Source organism: Carassius auratus, chromosome 9, assembly GCF_003368295.1.
Source record: "Carassius auratus strain Wakin chromosome 9, ASM336829v1, whole genome shotgun sequence".
In the NCBI taxonomy this organism is placed as follows: domain Eukaryota; kingdom Metazoa; phylum Chordata; class Actinopteri; order Cypriniformes; family Cyprinidae; genus Carassius; species Carassius auratus.
In genome coordinates, this window is record NC_039251.1 from 32,181,426 (window position 1) to 32,196,879 (window position 15,454).

Here is a 15,454-nt window from a genome sequence, read left to right on the forward strand (position 1 = left end):
CTCCCTGAATATAGAAAAAGATGACCCTACTCATCACTACAGTCTCAGATGGGTGTTTAATAGACCAGGGTCAACTAGTGGGATACCATTACTGTCCTACTCTCATGATGGTCGTCTACAGTACCATACAGAGAATCAGGACAGGTTACGCTTCTCCAGACCTAATTCTGATACTTTCTGTCTGGCAGTATTAAACTCTGATATAGGTGATAGTGGAGGCTACCAGTGCAGAGTTGAGCAGTACCAGCATGATTGCAATGGCCAGTGGAAACCAATGGCACTTGCCCAGTCAGGCACTACTACAGTCACAGTTCGCAGTATCGGTAATGCAATCATTTACATTTTGTCCATGTTTAATCTCTAAATGCAGACTAACCATTGATTTTCCAAACCCTGTCTTATTGCTTGTGACTATCAACATAGGATATTCCTTTAGAGGTGTCTGTATGTTTTGTTCTTGTTGATTGATCTTTGAATTTGTGTTTAATTTAAACAGAAAGAAAACTGCGTGTTCAGAAGGACAATCAAATGCTCAACATTACAAATCATCAGACTTCATTCACCATTGACTGTGTCATTGACTCACAATCCAGTGATACATCTGTCTTTGAGGTCACCTGGTTCAAGGTTCAGGAAGAAGGACCACTCACCATGTTCTCTGCCGGGCATGATGGTACCTTACACAGTGCAATTCCTGATAAAAACCTTTTGTTTGGACGACCACTTGCCACACACTATAAACTGACTGTGCTACAGATCAGCCCCACTGATATGGGGCAATACTACTGTCAGGTTGAGGAGTGGCTTCTAACTGCTAACACCTGGAAGAAATTGGCTTCAGATAAATCTGGAGAGCTCTCCATCTACGTTCACACTGAAGGTAACTATCCAGAATGCACCATGTTTTTAGAGAATCCCTGCTGTGAGTGATTTGATAATTACCACTGGCCTTTAGTCACTAAATTATTCTGTCTAATCAGACCACCCAGTCAGATTTAAGGGTTAGGTTTAAGACTAATGTCAGGGCTAGGGTCTTGTACACCTGGGGATTCCATGTTTAATCTGTAAGTGCAGACTAACCATTGATTTTCCAAACCCTGTCATATTGATTGTGACTATCAACATAGGATCTTTCTTTAGAGGTGTCTGTATGTTTTGTTCTTATTGATTGATCTTTGAATTTGGGTTTGATTTAAACAGAAAGTAAACTGAGTGTTCAGAAGAACAATCGGATGATCAACATTACAAACGATCAGACTTCATTCACCATTGACTGTGTCATTGACTCACAATCCAGTGATACGTCTGGCTTTGAGGTCACCTGGTTCAAGGTGCAGGAAGAAGGACCACTCACCATGTTCTCTGCCAGGCATGACGGTACCTTACACAGTGCAATTCCTGATAAAAATCTTCTGTTTGGACGACCACTTGCCACACACTATAAACTGACTGTGCTACAGATCAGCCCCACTGATATTGGGCAATACTACTGTCAGGTTGAGGAGTGGCTTCTAACTGCTAATACCTGGAAGAAATTGGCTTCAGATAAATCTGGAGAGCTCTCCATCTATGTTCACACTGAAGGTAACTATCCAGAATGCAGCATGTTTTTAAAGAATCCCTGCTGTAAGTGATTTGATAATTACCACTGGGCTTAAGTCACTAAATTATTCTGTCTAATCAGACCACCCAGTCAGATTTAAGGGTTAGGTTTAAGACTAATGTCAGGGCTAGGGTCTTGTACACCTGGGGATTCCATGTTTAACCTCTAAGTGCAGTCTAACCATTGATTTTCAAAACCCTGTCATATTGCTTGTGACAATCAACATAGGATCTTCCTTTAGAGGTGTCTGTATGTTTTGTTCTTGTTGATTGATCTTTGAATTTGTGTTTAATTTAAACAGAAAGTAAACTGCATGTTCAGAAGAACAATCGGATGATCAACATTACAAACGATCAGACTTCTTTCACCATTGACTGTGTCATTGACTCACAATCCAGTGATGCGTCTGTCTTTGAGGTCACCTGGTTCAAGGTTCAGGAAGATGGACCACTCATCATGTTCTCTGCCAGGCATGACGGTACCTTACACAGTGCAATTCCTGATAAAAATCTTCTGTTTGGACGACCACTTGCCACACACTATAAACTGACTGTGCTACAGATCAGCCCCACTGATATTGGGCAATACTACTGTCAGGTTGAGGAGTGGCTTCTAACTGCTAACACCTGGAAGAAATTGGCTTCAGATAAATCTGGAGAGCTCTCCATCTATGTTCACACTGAAGGTAACTATCCAGAATGCACCATGTTTTTAGAGAATCAGTGGTGGACGAAGTACACAAATCAAGTACTTGAGTAAAAGTACAGATACGTATAATAAAATATTACTCCAGTAAAAGTAAAAGTACTCCTTTTTCAATTTTACTCAAGAGAAAGTACAAAAGTACTCGATTTTTTATGTACTTAGGTAAAAAAGATAGATGTTTGGAATTTTATATAGGCTACTAAATTTAATTTTATATTAGCAAATATTTTTTATAATCCTACTGCTCAAAATACCTGGGATTTTTTCCAAAATAACCACTATATGTAGTCAAGATATATTTTTGTTGTTGATATTGACTACGCTGATGAGAGTGATGTTCACTGTGAAGCATACACTGTGATGTACCTGAGAGAAAACAGAGATGACCATCTGATTTTCACCAGTAAGAACAAAGTATTTTAAAGTTTGTTGTTTTACAGAACATCAAAGTTATATATGACATGATAATAAGGCCTGAAGTTAGGAAGAACATTTTAAGGAAAATATAATTATATTTTCATAATGACTTTTTCCTTCTCAAACCTTGTCTGTGGTTTAAAAACACCCCTGGCCAAATGGGGTGCATCTCTTTGATAATTACTGTAGTTACCATGTTCTGAACATCACATCCTTTCTTTTCTCCCCAGATGTAATCTACATATCAATATATATATATATATAGGTGGTTGAATAAAAATATTTGGACATTATTTATAAATATTACCTCAACTTAGCACCAGCAAGCTTGTTAGCTAGACATATTTACTTTTTTTCAGTACGGTTATGAATAAACATTCATGCCTGTCTACTCCTCTAGTTAATCCAAACAATATAAATATGTATAATGTTACTGTTGATAAACACTATAAAAACAGACGTCACATAGGACATGGATGGTAGCATTTTAATAAAACTGTTAACATTATGGCAACGGGGAATTTTAACGTGCACAAGTTATTTTTTATTTAATCTGCATTATTTTAATGTGTGGGTTTTTTATTTTATTTTACTTAAAACACAGAGACGCTGATTGATGTGTCTGCATCGTCTGCATTCGAGCATTTCAGTGGACTTAAATAGATTATTCTTTACAATGCATTTAGTTCCCAAACAACTGACAATTTTGACCTAAATATTATTTTTAGTTGCAATAATTAATCCTAAAGTTCGACATTAATAACTTACTTTTAGCAACATCAGACGCAAGCGCACTCACAAGATCTCCCAGTTCTTACTTCTGTAGACTCGCACTAAACGGTTCATTTGAAACAGTCAGTGGTCGACTCCAGAATAGCTGCAATCGGATAATTCTAATTCGTAAATTAATCATTTGGTGCGATTTGCGATACGATTTAAAAGTTTATTTTGAAATGATTCAGTACGTTCGTGATGAATCAGACACCGCTTCTGCATGTTGGAGCATGTGATATATTATAGGGAGTAATTAAATGTTTTATGAAATGTAGTGAAGTTAAAAGTACGATCTTATGCTTTGGAATGTAGTGAAGTAAAAGTAAAAGTTACTCAAAATAAAACTGCTCCAGTAAATTACAGATACTTGAAAAATTTACTTAAGTACAGTAACGAAGTAAAGCTACTCTGTTACTGTCCACCACTGTAGAGATTCCCTTCTGTATGTGGCCTTACAGTATTAACTAATCCAGATTGATCTATCCCACATATATTATAACTGCCACTCCCATTAATTGGACTGGGATGGGAGACCCAACTAGTACCCCAGAATAAAGATATACCCCACGCTAAGTGAATAAAACAACTGAAGGCTGACATAACAAAAGCAAGATAAACATTTATTTATGATAAAACCAACCATTAATGACAGTAATACATCAGAAGCACTTACATGAATTCTCAGAGACCAATATTCATATGAAAATCTACACTAAATAATGTTGGGCCGGACCACAGTGCTCAATTTTGACAGGGATCAACCTTTAATTCACCATGAGTACAAGGCTCCAAAAAGGTTCAGCACACCAACGTCAGAAATCGAGGTTACACTGCATCAACCATAAAGTGCTTTGCACCAGCCAGTGCACACGGATGAAGGAACGCACAGAACCTGGTATAATGACAAGCTACACTTTAGGCTAGACCGCCCGCACCAACACACAGCAGCAACACACCCTGTAACGCCAGCACAGTCTGTAAAAAAAAAACAAAAAAACATGTGATATACATATACTCCATTTACCTGCCCCTTATACAAAATAAACCACATAAAAATCACCCCACCACATCTCACGACTCACATCAACACCAATGTGAGTAGCTTCCACGATTCAGTTACTGGTGACCACATGCACACATGCACCTCCACACGTGGGACGGCAATACCTGGCTGCCTATACTCACTTATACTCATGGTTCCACTACCCTCCGTTTCCTGTCTAAGCCGCCAACAAAGCGCAAGATCCGCCCTTAAGACCTCCTACATTTAAGCCCTTACTGCTCATTCTTGAGTCCTAAAGTCCCACTGGCTACATCTACCCCCTTTTACAAATATCACCGTCCCGGTGACCATGCTCATACTGCCAGAACCAAGCGCCACATGTGGCGAGACATTAGACAATACCGTAGCACTGAAGACTGCTTGGACTATAGACTTCTCCACTTGTAACTATTGTTACACCACCGACCAGGGTAGGTTAAAAGGATTAGGATGGTGATGCGCTGTTGAACGTGAGTTCGCCTGACCAATTCCAGGCCCATCTCCTCCTGTACAACCGAGGGTGTTGAAGGGTTATTTTCCTGGGTCACTGGTGAATGAATTACCCTTTGTAGTGGGATCTCTTGTCTTACTATTACCCAGTCACCAGACAACTCTTCATACATTGGCATGGCCGAGTCATCAGGGACAGTACTATCCTCTTCTAAGGGTGCAACAGTAGACACCATTGGTGGGGGGGGGGGGGAGTTCACCTTGGGTGGAAGGGGTCTTAATTTGGTTCGGTGAATATTTTTCTCTAAGCCCGCCTGGTCTCACGGCTTGATTTTATACAATGTCACCACGTCATCCAGACACCAAACCACTACATAGGGAATGGAGTCCCATATATCTTGGATCTTATGTCTACCTTGGGATGATTAGGGACAGTGTTTGGAACACCACGTCCCCTACAGATGGCTGCCACTTCTAAGTGCTCCCGAGCATCCTTATAGACTGAAGCCAAGTGTTTCTGATGTTCATCGACCCAATCGCTTACCCCTCCCTCCACTGACTTATCCTTCTCCACACCGAGGAGGGAGTCTATTGGTAGGTGGGGCTTACAGCCACACATTAGCTCGTAAGGAGAATTTCCGGTAGACTGGTGAACCGTGGTGTTGTATGCAAATACTACATGAGGTAAGTGGACTGGCCACCGCCTCTTCTTTGTTGCAGGCAGTGTGCGCAAAAGATTGTGCAGGGTTCTGTTGAATCTCTCACACTGTCCATTGCCTGCTGGGTGATATGGACTTGTGCAAGACTTTTCTATCCCATACAGCTGTCACAGATGTTTGAGAAGTTCTCCCTCAAATTGTTTCCCTTGATCAGTGTGAATACGTTGCGGGACACCATAATTATAGAACCACTTTTCTGTCAGTACTTTGACCACCGTTCCTGACTTTTGGTCTGGTGTAGGGAAAGCCTGTGTATACTTGGGAAACACATCTGTGATCACTAACAGGTGTTCAAATCCATCACTAGACCGCTAAATCTAATGCAAGGATTTCCAAGGGCCTGGAAGCCATTAGGCTTCCCATGAAAGTCCTGATTTTTGGTTGTACTGCTTTGGCAGTTACACACCGGTCAGTTTTTCTACCACTGTTCAATGTCTCGATGCATAAATGGCCAAAAACCACGCTGCTGGACCAGGCTGGTGGTACGCTCCACCCCCTGATGCCCATGGTTATCACGCAGAGTAGTTAGCACCTCTGTCTGTAAAACTTGTGGTACCAGCAGCTACAAGCATGGCTCCCATCCTCCAGGCTCATGGGTGGCACGATACAGCACCTCGTCTTTCTCCTGGATCCGGGCCCACTGTCGAACTAACTCCACAACAGTGGGTGGTTCCTGTGCTCGCTCAATTCCTGTAGGGGGTACGCCTGATTGCCAGTATTGTCTAAAGGCACTAATCACTGGATCTAAAATCTGCAGACTTTTTAAGTCCACCCTTTTCCGGTGGGGAATGGCCTCGATGGCGGAAGAGGTGGTCAACCATGACCTACCAGGCTCCAATGAGTGGCTTTGGATCTCTGCGGGAATAATAATTCCAGCTGCCACCTCATCCATCGAGCAAGGGGACGGATCATCTGGCAATCTTGATAGGGTGTCCGCATTTTTGTTGGTGGACCCTGGCCTATACACCACTTTAAAATTAAACAAAGCCAACTGTGATGCCCAACGCTGTTCTACAGCTCCAAGCTTTGCCGTTTGAAGGTAACAGAAAGGGTTATGGAACCCCAATGAGATATTCTCTAAATTTTTCAATTACAGCCCATTTCAGGGCAAGTGACTCCAATTTCATTGCTCTATAGTTGGACATGTTCTTTTCTGTAAGTCGCAGGCCACAGCTTGCATAAGCTATAGGGCAGTGTTGCACCCCCCTGCTCCTGGGACAACACCGCCCCCAAACCCAAGCTACTGGCATCAACCTCCATTAAAAAGGCCTGCTGAAATCCCCATATCCCAAAACCGGTGCACTGACCAGCTTATCTTTTAATGTCTTAAACGCTTATTCACAGCTCCAATCCCAGTAGCTATGCAAAGAGCTGCCAGATCAAGATGGAGATGGTCTTTTTCGCCATGGCTGCAACTTTGACACTAGTTTGTGGAGGGGGGCTGCATATTTTGCGAATCACTCAACAAAACGACGATAGTAAGAGGCAAAGCCTAAAAACGACCTCAGTTGCCCGACTGTTGTTGGGGTCTTCCAATCTTTGACTGGACTGATTTTATCTGGGTCTGTAGAGACACCCTTAGCTGATATTACATGCCCCAGGTACTTAACTTCTGACTTGAAGAAATGGCACTTACTGAGCTTTAGCTTCAGCCCATATTGCCATAGTCGGTCCAAAACCAACTTCAACTGCCGTAGGTGCTCCTGGAAAGAGGTAGAAAAAAATGACCACATCGTCCAAGTAACAACGAATGGAAACTTTGGTCGCCATAAAATCCTCTCCATTAAGCGTTGGAAAGTTCCCTGCACATTGCACAAACCAAATGGCATTCGATTAAATTCACAGAGGCCAAATTGGGTACAAAACATCATTTTTGCATTGTCAAATAGCGTTGCTCCAGAGAGTGCATCCAGTGACTCTTCAATTCTTGGTAATGTTAAAGCATCACGTCGGTTTTAGCGTAAAGTTGACGATAGTCCACACAGAGGCTTGCACTAAACACACAAATGCCGGAGCGCGCACCAGCCAGTGCGCAAGGATGAAGGCACACACGGAACCTGGTATAATGATGGCCTACACTTTAGGCTAGACCGCCTGCACCAACACACAGCAGCAACACACCCTGTAACACCAGCACAGTCTGTTAAAAAAAAAACATGGGATCTAAATATATTCCATGCGTAAAGCAGGGGACCGTCTCAATGTCTTTTTGACTATACGCACCTGGACACGAGTTTACTGTTTACCCGCCCCTTCTACAAAATAAACCAGATTATATTCACCCCACCACATCTCACGACTCACGTCAACACCACACCCTTTAAGGAAAGCATACTGCCGGCGTTACACTCAAAAACACTTCCACCATTCAGTTACTGGTGACCGCATGCACACATACACTTCCACACGTGGGACGCCAACACCTGGCTGCCTATACGCACTTATACTCGTGGTTCCACTCCCCTCTGTTTCCTGTCTAAGCCACCAACAAAGCGCAAGACATGCCCTTAAGACCTTCTACATTTAAGCCCTTACTGCTCATTCCTGGGTCCTAAAGTCCCACTGGCTACATGTAAGCGATTTGATAACTACCACTGGGCTTTAGTCACTAAGTTATTCTGTCTAATCAGACCACCCAGTCAGATTTAAGGGTTAGGTTTAGGACTAATATCAGGTCTAGGGTCTTGTACACCTGGGGATTCCAGGCACTGGACATTTTTTTCAAAGGATCAGATGATCTAAATCTGGAAAAGTTCTTTATTTTTTGTAACTGATTTCAAAAAAGCAAACCTTCTTATATTCTAGATTCATTGCACACAAACTGAAATATTTCAAGAGTTTTTTTTAGTTTTAATTCTATATTATAATAGTTATAATAAATAAATAAATACATACATACATATATTCACACATTATATATATATATATATATATATATATATATATATATATATATATATATATATATATATATATATATATATATATATTCTAAACAGAAATGTTCAAGTTCTCCAATTATGCACTTAGTACTTGGTTGGAAATGTTTACACAAATTACTGCATTAATGTGGTGTGGTATGGAGGTGTTTAGTCTGTGGCACTGCTGAGGCATTACTGAATTGCTTTGATAGTGGCCTTCAGTTCCTCTGTATATTTTGTCAGATGTTACTTATCTTCCTCTTCACAGTACCCAATAGATTCTCTGTGAGGTTCAGGTCAGGTGAGTTGACTGGCCAATCAATCGCAGTAATATATTATGGTCATCAAACCACTTGGAAGTGGTTTTGGCACTGTGGGCAGGTGCTAAAGTGTTTTTTGAGATACTGAACTTTTTATTTTCCTAAGCTGTAAATCATAACCATCACTTCATCTACAGCGATATCATTGACTTGATTGCAAATAAATGCACAGACACTATTTAAACTGAACAGAGATGACATACCTGAATTCAATGATGAACTGCCTTAACTGTCATTTTGCATTATTGAGACACTGTTTTCCAAATGAATGTTGTTCAGTGCTTTGACGCAATGTATTTTGTTTAAAGCACTATATAAATAAAGGTGATTGATTGATTGATCTGAATTTAAAAAAAAATAATAATAATTGTGTGCACTGCATCTAGAATATAAGAAAGTTTGCTTTTTTAAATTAAATTACAAAAAATAAATACCTTTTTTCATGATATTCACATTTTTCTGAGATGCACCTGTACACATTTTGAGTAATGCACTTTAGTTGTAATTGACTAATCACTCTGGAGATGCAGGAAGTGACATAATGACACTAACACTAACTCTAATAATATTTTTAAAATCACTTAAAGCATGTGTATCCATAAATCTTATATCTAAAAGCTAATTCTAACATTTAATTGGTCTCCTCAGGTGATTCTAAAAAACAGACAGACCCGTTGGGAACGGCACTGGGAGTCACCATTCCTCTGATTTGCTTTCTTGTTTTGGTCATAATATTGTTGTTGATAAAGGATCACAAGAGGAATTCTGAACTGAAGAAGAAGAAAGACAGTCTTTGGGCTGAAAATAACCCCCTTACTCCTCTACCTGAAGGGACTTGTGTTGCAGAGGATCATTCCTAGTATTAGTGCAGTAATACGCAATTACATACACAAAATGTTGTTACTGAGGGATATCTATTTTCAAAGTTAACTTACCCCTACATTTAAGGATAATGTATTTGCATTGCTATAAATCCATTTATTATGAGGCAAGATAAGAAGAATATTTAAACCAGTGTTTATGGTTTTGTTTCAGGGACTTGATTTTACATACATACTAAACAAGAGTGTTTGTTTATATGAGCATGACAGATGTAACAGCCTTGTCTTTACGGTTTGAGCATCTCTTGAGTTTCGTTTCGTACTCTTAACTATTCATTAATCTGTCCTGAAAACATATTTCATGTATCGTAGGTTGCATTTTACCTCGCTTAGTTTTGCTCTTTGTTTTTTGAGAATGATATTTTTTAATGCAACCTCTCCATGCTAATTTCTGCTGAGTGAAAGAAAAAAAAAATGTGCCAGCAGTTTGTTTGTTTGCACAGTCTTCGAAGTCAACATAAAAACATAAGAAACATGTTTTCCAATTTGTATATATTTTTTTTTTACTTGGTTTTTGCAGTTGTAATTGCATATTATTATAGAGTTCACATTTTAATTGTGCTGTATACATAACATGGCTATAATAAAATTGAAGTTATAGTTCTGATGATGCCATATTTTCAATTGAATGCAGTTCAGTTTATGACATTTACTTTTTCACTCGTTTTACTTATTCATGGGCAGTTCAATAGCAACAGCAATCACCGCACATGCTGTGTAGACATTTCCATGGTAGACGGGAAGTCAAGATGCTCTGAGCAGATCTGTTTAGCAATCACTATGCAGTGGTTGTGGGTTTTTTTTTTTTTTTTTTTTTTTTTTTTTTGCTCAAGACTGTTGGGCTGATCTCACAATGAAGTCAAAGAGGAAAATGCTTTCTTTGCAAAAGCACAGCGCATGACTGAAACCACTAAAAGACATTTGGTTTTTAAAGCCAGTTTACTGTCACTTTTTTGCCATGGGAACCCTGGACAGAAGAAAGCCATGTCATGGTTTATGATAAATGTGTGTAGTTTTTAAATGTGTTTTGTAATCGATTTTGGAATCTGTTTAACCCTCTTCAGTCAATGTATGGTACTGCACCTAAATAAAAGCTTGTCTGAGATGTCAGCCCCACATTCGGACACACCTTATTTAGAATTGTAGTTTTAGATTTTTAATCGTAAAATGTTTTTTAGAAAATATATTTCATATGAAATGTAAAAAAAAAAAAATTGTATTTGGTCAAATAGTATTTTTCTTTTTCACTTTTTATAACCTTTTACACTTTTAGAGTCTGCTTAAAAAAAAAGAGAGAGACCAAACATAAGTCTGATTTTCAAAGCATTCAAGATTTGCTACAGTTGGATTTGAAAATGTTCTATGCTCAAAAATTTACAATAGACAATAAATGGATTATAACTACGTTATATATATATATATATATATAATAAAATAAAAATATATATTTTTATACTGTTATTGTCTTTCACACACTACGACCCAAAAAATGTTCCAGTATCTATACGCTTTTTTATGGTGTAAAAGAAAACAACTTTTCATGTATTTCACACAGCACTGTATCTGCAAATTTAGTTATAGCCACAAACATGTTTTCTGCATAACCACATTTTCTACTTCTGCTTATATCTTTTTGTTGAAATACTTATATAGTTTGTTTAAAAAATAGAGTCCCTTATGGAGAGAGACTATATAAGAACCTTATGTTCACACACAAAAAAAGTTATATTTAAGACGTTTACTTCACTTTGTTTCTCAAAAGAATATTGCATCATACTGAAGGTATGGATACACATCACTCTCTAGTGGTGAAAAGTGTCCTCACAGCATCCAGTGATTTCATACCATGTTATACAGCAGTGGCTCCCAATCCTGGTCCTGGAGAACCCCAACACTGCACATTTGAGATGTCTCCCTATTCAAACACACCTGATTCAACTCATCAGCTCAGCAGTGAAGACTCCAAGACCTCAAATGTCTGGGTCAGATAAGAAAGACACCAAAAGTGTGCAGTGTTGGAGGTTCTCCAGGATTGGGAACCACTGCTATACAGTCTGCATCACATGTGCACTGGAATCTGCTACTGCAGGTTATGACTACACAAAGGTTGTTTGCTAACTGTGATTTATGAGCTAAATAATTAAAGTGATTCATTTAGTAATGTGTGTCCTTATAGTGTAACCAACATCATGATATTCCATTCTCTTTTATTAAAGAGGCCATTTTTGCTTAAGGGCCCCAAAGAATGAATGTCCATCACCTTACCATTCACCTAGCGCCATCTAGTGTTGTAACCGAGCAATAACATTATAAGGGCACACAAGAGACACACTATTCGTTGCTCATAGTTCAGTTAAAGAATCGGAAGGAGGCACTTGGACAAATGTTAACTCATTGTATTTAACATAAAGCTGTTTGAACATAGCAAAGTTTGAGTGAGGGCAGATAATCACCATCACCACCTACTTGTAAAACAACATTTTTTTTGTTTGTTTGTTTTTGTTGTTTTCCAGAACAAACTTGTGGAAAATAACAAAATAAATGCCACGCATTATATGCTCATGCCCTAAGATTAGACAACATGTTTAAAATGATGCCACTGAAAATGAAACAGGTCACAGTTCAAAAGTTTGAGTGAGTTTTTTTGTATTCAACTGGCTAAAAAAGTGTTTACATAAAACTGTGTGTAGAGTTGAAAATTCATTGTTTCTTCTATGTTTTCTCTGTCAAAAGAACCAGAAAACTGGTTGTGATTCTGTCACAGATAACACATTCTGCTTGGATATGATGACACCCAGGCGGATGCAGTCACAGATGCTGCCTTGTGTGGCTCTCTAACAGCAATAATAAACATCAAGTTCCACTGAAAAACAGAAACAACCACAGAAATCCATTTAAACAATATTTCACTTTTTTATTTTAAATAAATGTTAAACATCTATTCTGTGCGAACAGTATAATCAAACATTTTTACTGCAGAACACATTGTGGATTATGATAACCCTGCATGGATTGTCCAAGCATCTATGTATTGTCGATTTATATGCAAGCATTTATATATTCTCTATATTTGTCAGTTGCATGTAGCTGATTGCACACCTATATTATTACTCTATTACTTAAACATAAATGTAACAAATTGTGCATTATGAAATGATTTGTGCATAAGGCTTGGCCCGTTCTGAATGTTTTTCCACATTTTCTGTGCTGATATCTGCTGAATGGCTATTACATTCTTAGAAGCAAAAGCCTTTCATTACCGTGAAGCTTTCTGAGGGTTCACATTTTGTGTTTGTCTCAATTCTCTTACAGTTTCAGATATAATACGTGTAGTAGTAAGTTTTAGTATTTTTGATGGGGTTTAACAACTAAAGAATTTGTTCCAAGTAAGGTAACTGTATGTAGTATAATGATGCATCCCCTGTATCTTCAAAGCTGATAAGATATAGAATTACACCACTTTTTGATAAGATAAAAAAAAAATCATTAAATTAAGTTAAATGTAAAAAAAATGTGCAAAGGCATGTTTTTGTACAACTGTGCATGGTCTATAAGACTGTATTGCATGCATGCAGAGAATTATCTTTATTATTTTACAAAACTAAGAGCAGATGAAAGCGTATTTTATGTCATACATCACAAATACAGAAAGACATTGCGTGAATGTTATACCTTTCAATTCTTAAGAGCTTTCGGTTGTACTCTTAATTTTGGCTCTTGTTTTGGAGCGTGTGTTGACTTCTGATGTCGAAGGCGTTGGGGACACAGCAGTATGCAGCTCAAATGGGGGATCGTCTTCCTCTTTTACTTCCCTGTCCTCACATCCGTCCATCTCTGTCTGATGTTTTCTGCAGTGTTTCTCAAAAGTGGACATCTTCACAAAGATTGTGTTGCTCACCTTGCAATGGAAAAGCTGCTCTCCGTTTTGCAAGTGCAGTTTGAGCTGCAGATAGGAGGAATGAGCGAAGGCCCCCGAGCACACGCTACAACACAGCATCCCGCTGCCCTGGTGGCTTTTCTCATGTTGTTTTAGCATGGACACAGACCTGAAGCCCTTGTTGCACGTGGCACAGGTGTATCTTCCCTCTCCCAGCTCCAGAGCCTGATGGTTAAGCAGGTGGGCTGACGTACGGAAGGCCTTGCCACATTTCTCACACTTAAAAGGGCGCTCACCTGTATGCAAGCGCAAGTGTGTAATAAGTCCGTCCTTTTGCGTAAAAGCCCTTTCATACTGTGTGCATTTGAAGGGTTTTTCACCAGTGTGGAGCCTACGGTGGGTTTTCAGGTGTGAGGCACGGCCGAAGCACTTATTGCAATCTGGGCATTTGAAGGGTTTCTCACCAGTGTGGATGGTCTTGTGGCGCATAAGCTGGGACGATTGCATGAACATTTTGGAACATGCACTGCATTTGTACTTCCTCTCTCCGCTGTGCGAGCGCAGGTGCAAGGCAAGGTGAGCCAACGAGATGAAGGTCTTGGAGCAAAGCCGACAGGTATGAGGCTTCTCTGCAGCATGGGTGCGTTTATGTAGAACCAGGCGAGAGGTGTGCAGCTGCTGGTGTCTGGTGTGCATGGATATCTGGGCAAAAGATTTGTCGCAAAGGCCACAAGGATGGGATCGAGGCTTGGAAGAGTGAGACATGTCGGATTACTCAGAGCAGAACAAAAGCCATCACATCTAATGACAAAAAAACATTAATAAAACTTATAGTTTAGTCTGATTATATGCTGTCACACACAAAACAATTTTTTTATGCCAAATAAATCTATTTTAGTAATTCAATATACCACTTGCTAATTCTTTATAATTATTTGTGAAATTGATTCAATTTCTAAAATAAAATTATTTTTACATCCATTTTTATTTTTCAGTGTACAGTGAAACATTTATTACAGGTGCAATTAAAGGGCAGTATTGAATGGCAGTCATTGCCTACTCGGATGGGGGGGAATCCACATATTTATTCTAAATAAACATAATAATAAAACATAAATTAAAAAATAAAAATGCCTCTTGCAGTATAACTAATTACATATAATTAAATATGAACTGACAAGTCCTTTCAATCAGCTCTTGGTTAAAGTAAGGACTTATATAAAATTTTTGAAAGCAATATTTAAATATCAAATACATTATCATATGGCCTAGCTAGAAGATATTTACCAGAGCCTAAACTTTATGCAGGGCTCCTACAAGGGTGAAATGTATTTTTCCTGGCATTTGATGTCTCAGCTCAAGGTTGGAGTTGCACTGTATTTATTAGTGGGACAATATTCATACAATACTACAACCTAGAAATAATTTGCAGGTCACGGCAGCATGAATTATGTGCCCAGCTACATCTGATTCAAATATTATGCTAATTAACAGTGAGCGGTGGTTTCAGAAATTACAGTGCTTCACGCGCACTGACTCTTATTCTTGTCTGAAAGAATGAAAAGACCGAGCTGACGATTGAGCGATTCGGCCAATCAGATGAAAGCAGCGTTTCAGCTCCGCCCACAAGAGCGAATGAAATATTGATGCCATAAACCGAAATGATCAAAACGTGTACAGGCCAACGGTCTTGTCCATGTTCTCTCACTTGAATCCTCTCGAATCTTGAGTCTCTTGACCTTCTG

General features: G+C 39.1%; 2 protein-coding genes across 2 annotated transcripts; one reads left to right on the forward strand and one right to left on the reverse strand.

The window, feature by feature from the left end:
* The first annotated feature begins 670 nt into the window (after window positions 1-670).
* On the forward strand, window positions 671-9,981 carry LOC113109054 (immunoglobulin superfamily member 3-like). The gene is made up of 4 exons (XM_026272585.1): window positions 671-880; window positions 1,201-1,584; window positions 1,905-2,288; window positions 9,600-9,981. Exons 1-4 carry the CDS (start codon window positions 772-774, stop codon window positions 9,809-9,811), a joined length of 1,089 nt encoding a protein of 362 aa, XP_026128370.1. The 5' UTR covers window positions 671-771; the 3' UTR covers window positions 9,812-9,981.
* Window positions 9,982-13,514: 3,533 nt separating this feature from the next.
* Window positions 13,515-14,474, reverse strand: LOC113108088 (gastrula zinc finger protein XlCGF8.2DB-like). Its single transcript, XM_026270904.1, has one exon. The coding sequence runs from the start codon at window positions 14,472-14,474 to the stop codon at window positions 13,515-13,517; it is 960 nt and encodes a 319-aa protein (XP_026126689.1).
* Window positions 14,475-15,454: the final 980 nt, after the last annotated feature.

Bases quoted from the DNA above. Each gene is read 5' to 3' on its own strand.
- LOC113109054 (XM_026272585.1), top strand. From the start codon at position 772: ATGGGGCAATACTACTGTCAGGTTGAGGAGTGGCTTCTAACTGCTAAC. The intron at 881-1,200 runs GTAACTATCCAG...TGATTTAAACAG, and splicing joins CATCTACGTTCACACTGAAG to AAAGTAAACTGAGTGTTCAG. The intron at 2,289-9,599 runs GTAACTATCCAG...TGGTCTCCTCAG, and splicing joins CATCTATGTTCACACTGAAG to GTGATTCTAAAAAACAGACA.
- LOC113108088 (XM_026270904.1), bottom strand. From the start codon at position 14,474: ATGTCTCACTCTTCCAAGCCTCGATCCCATCCTTGTGGCCTTTGCGAC.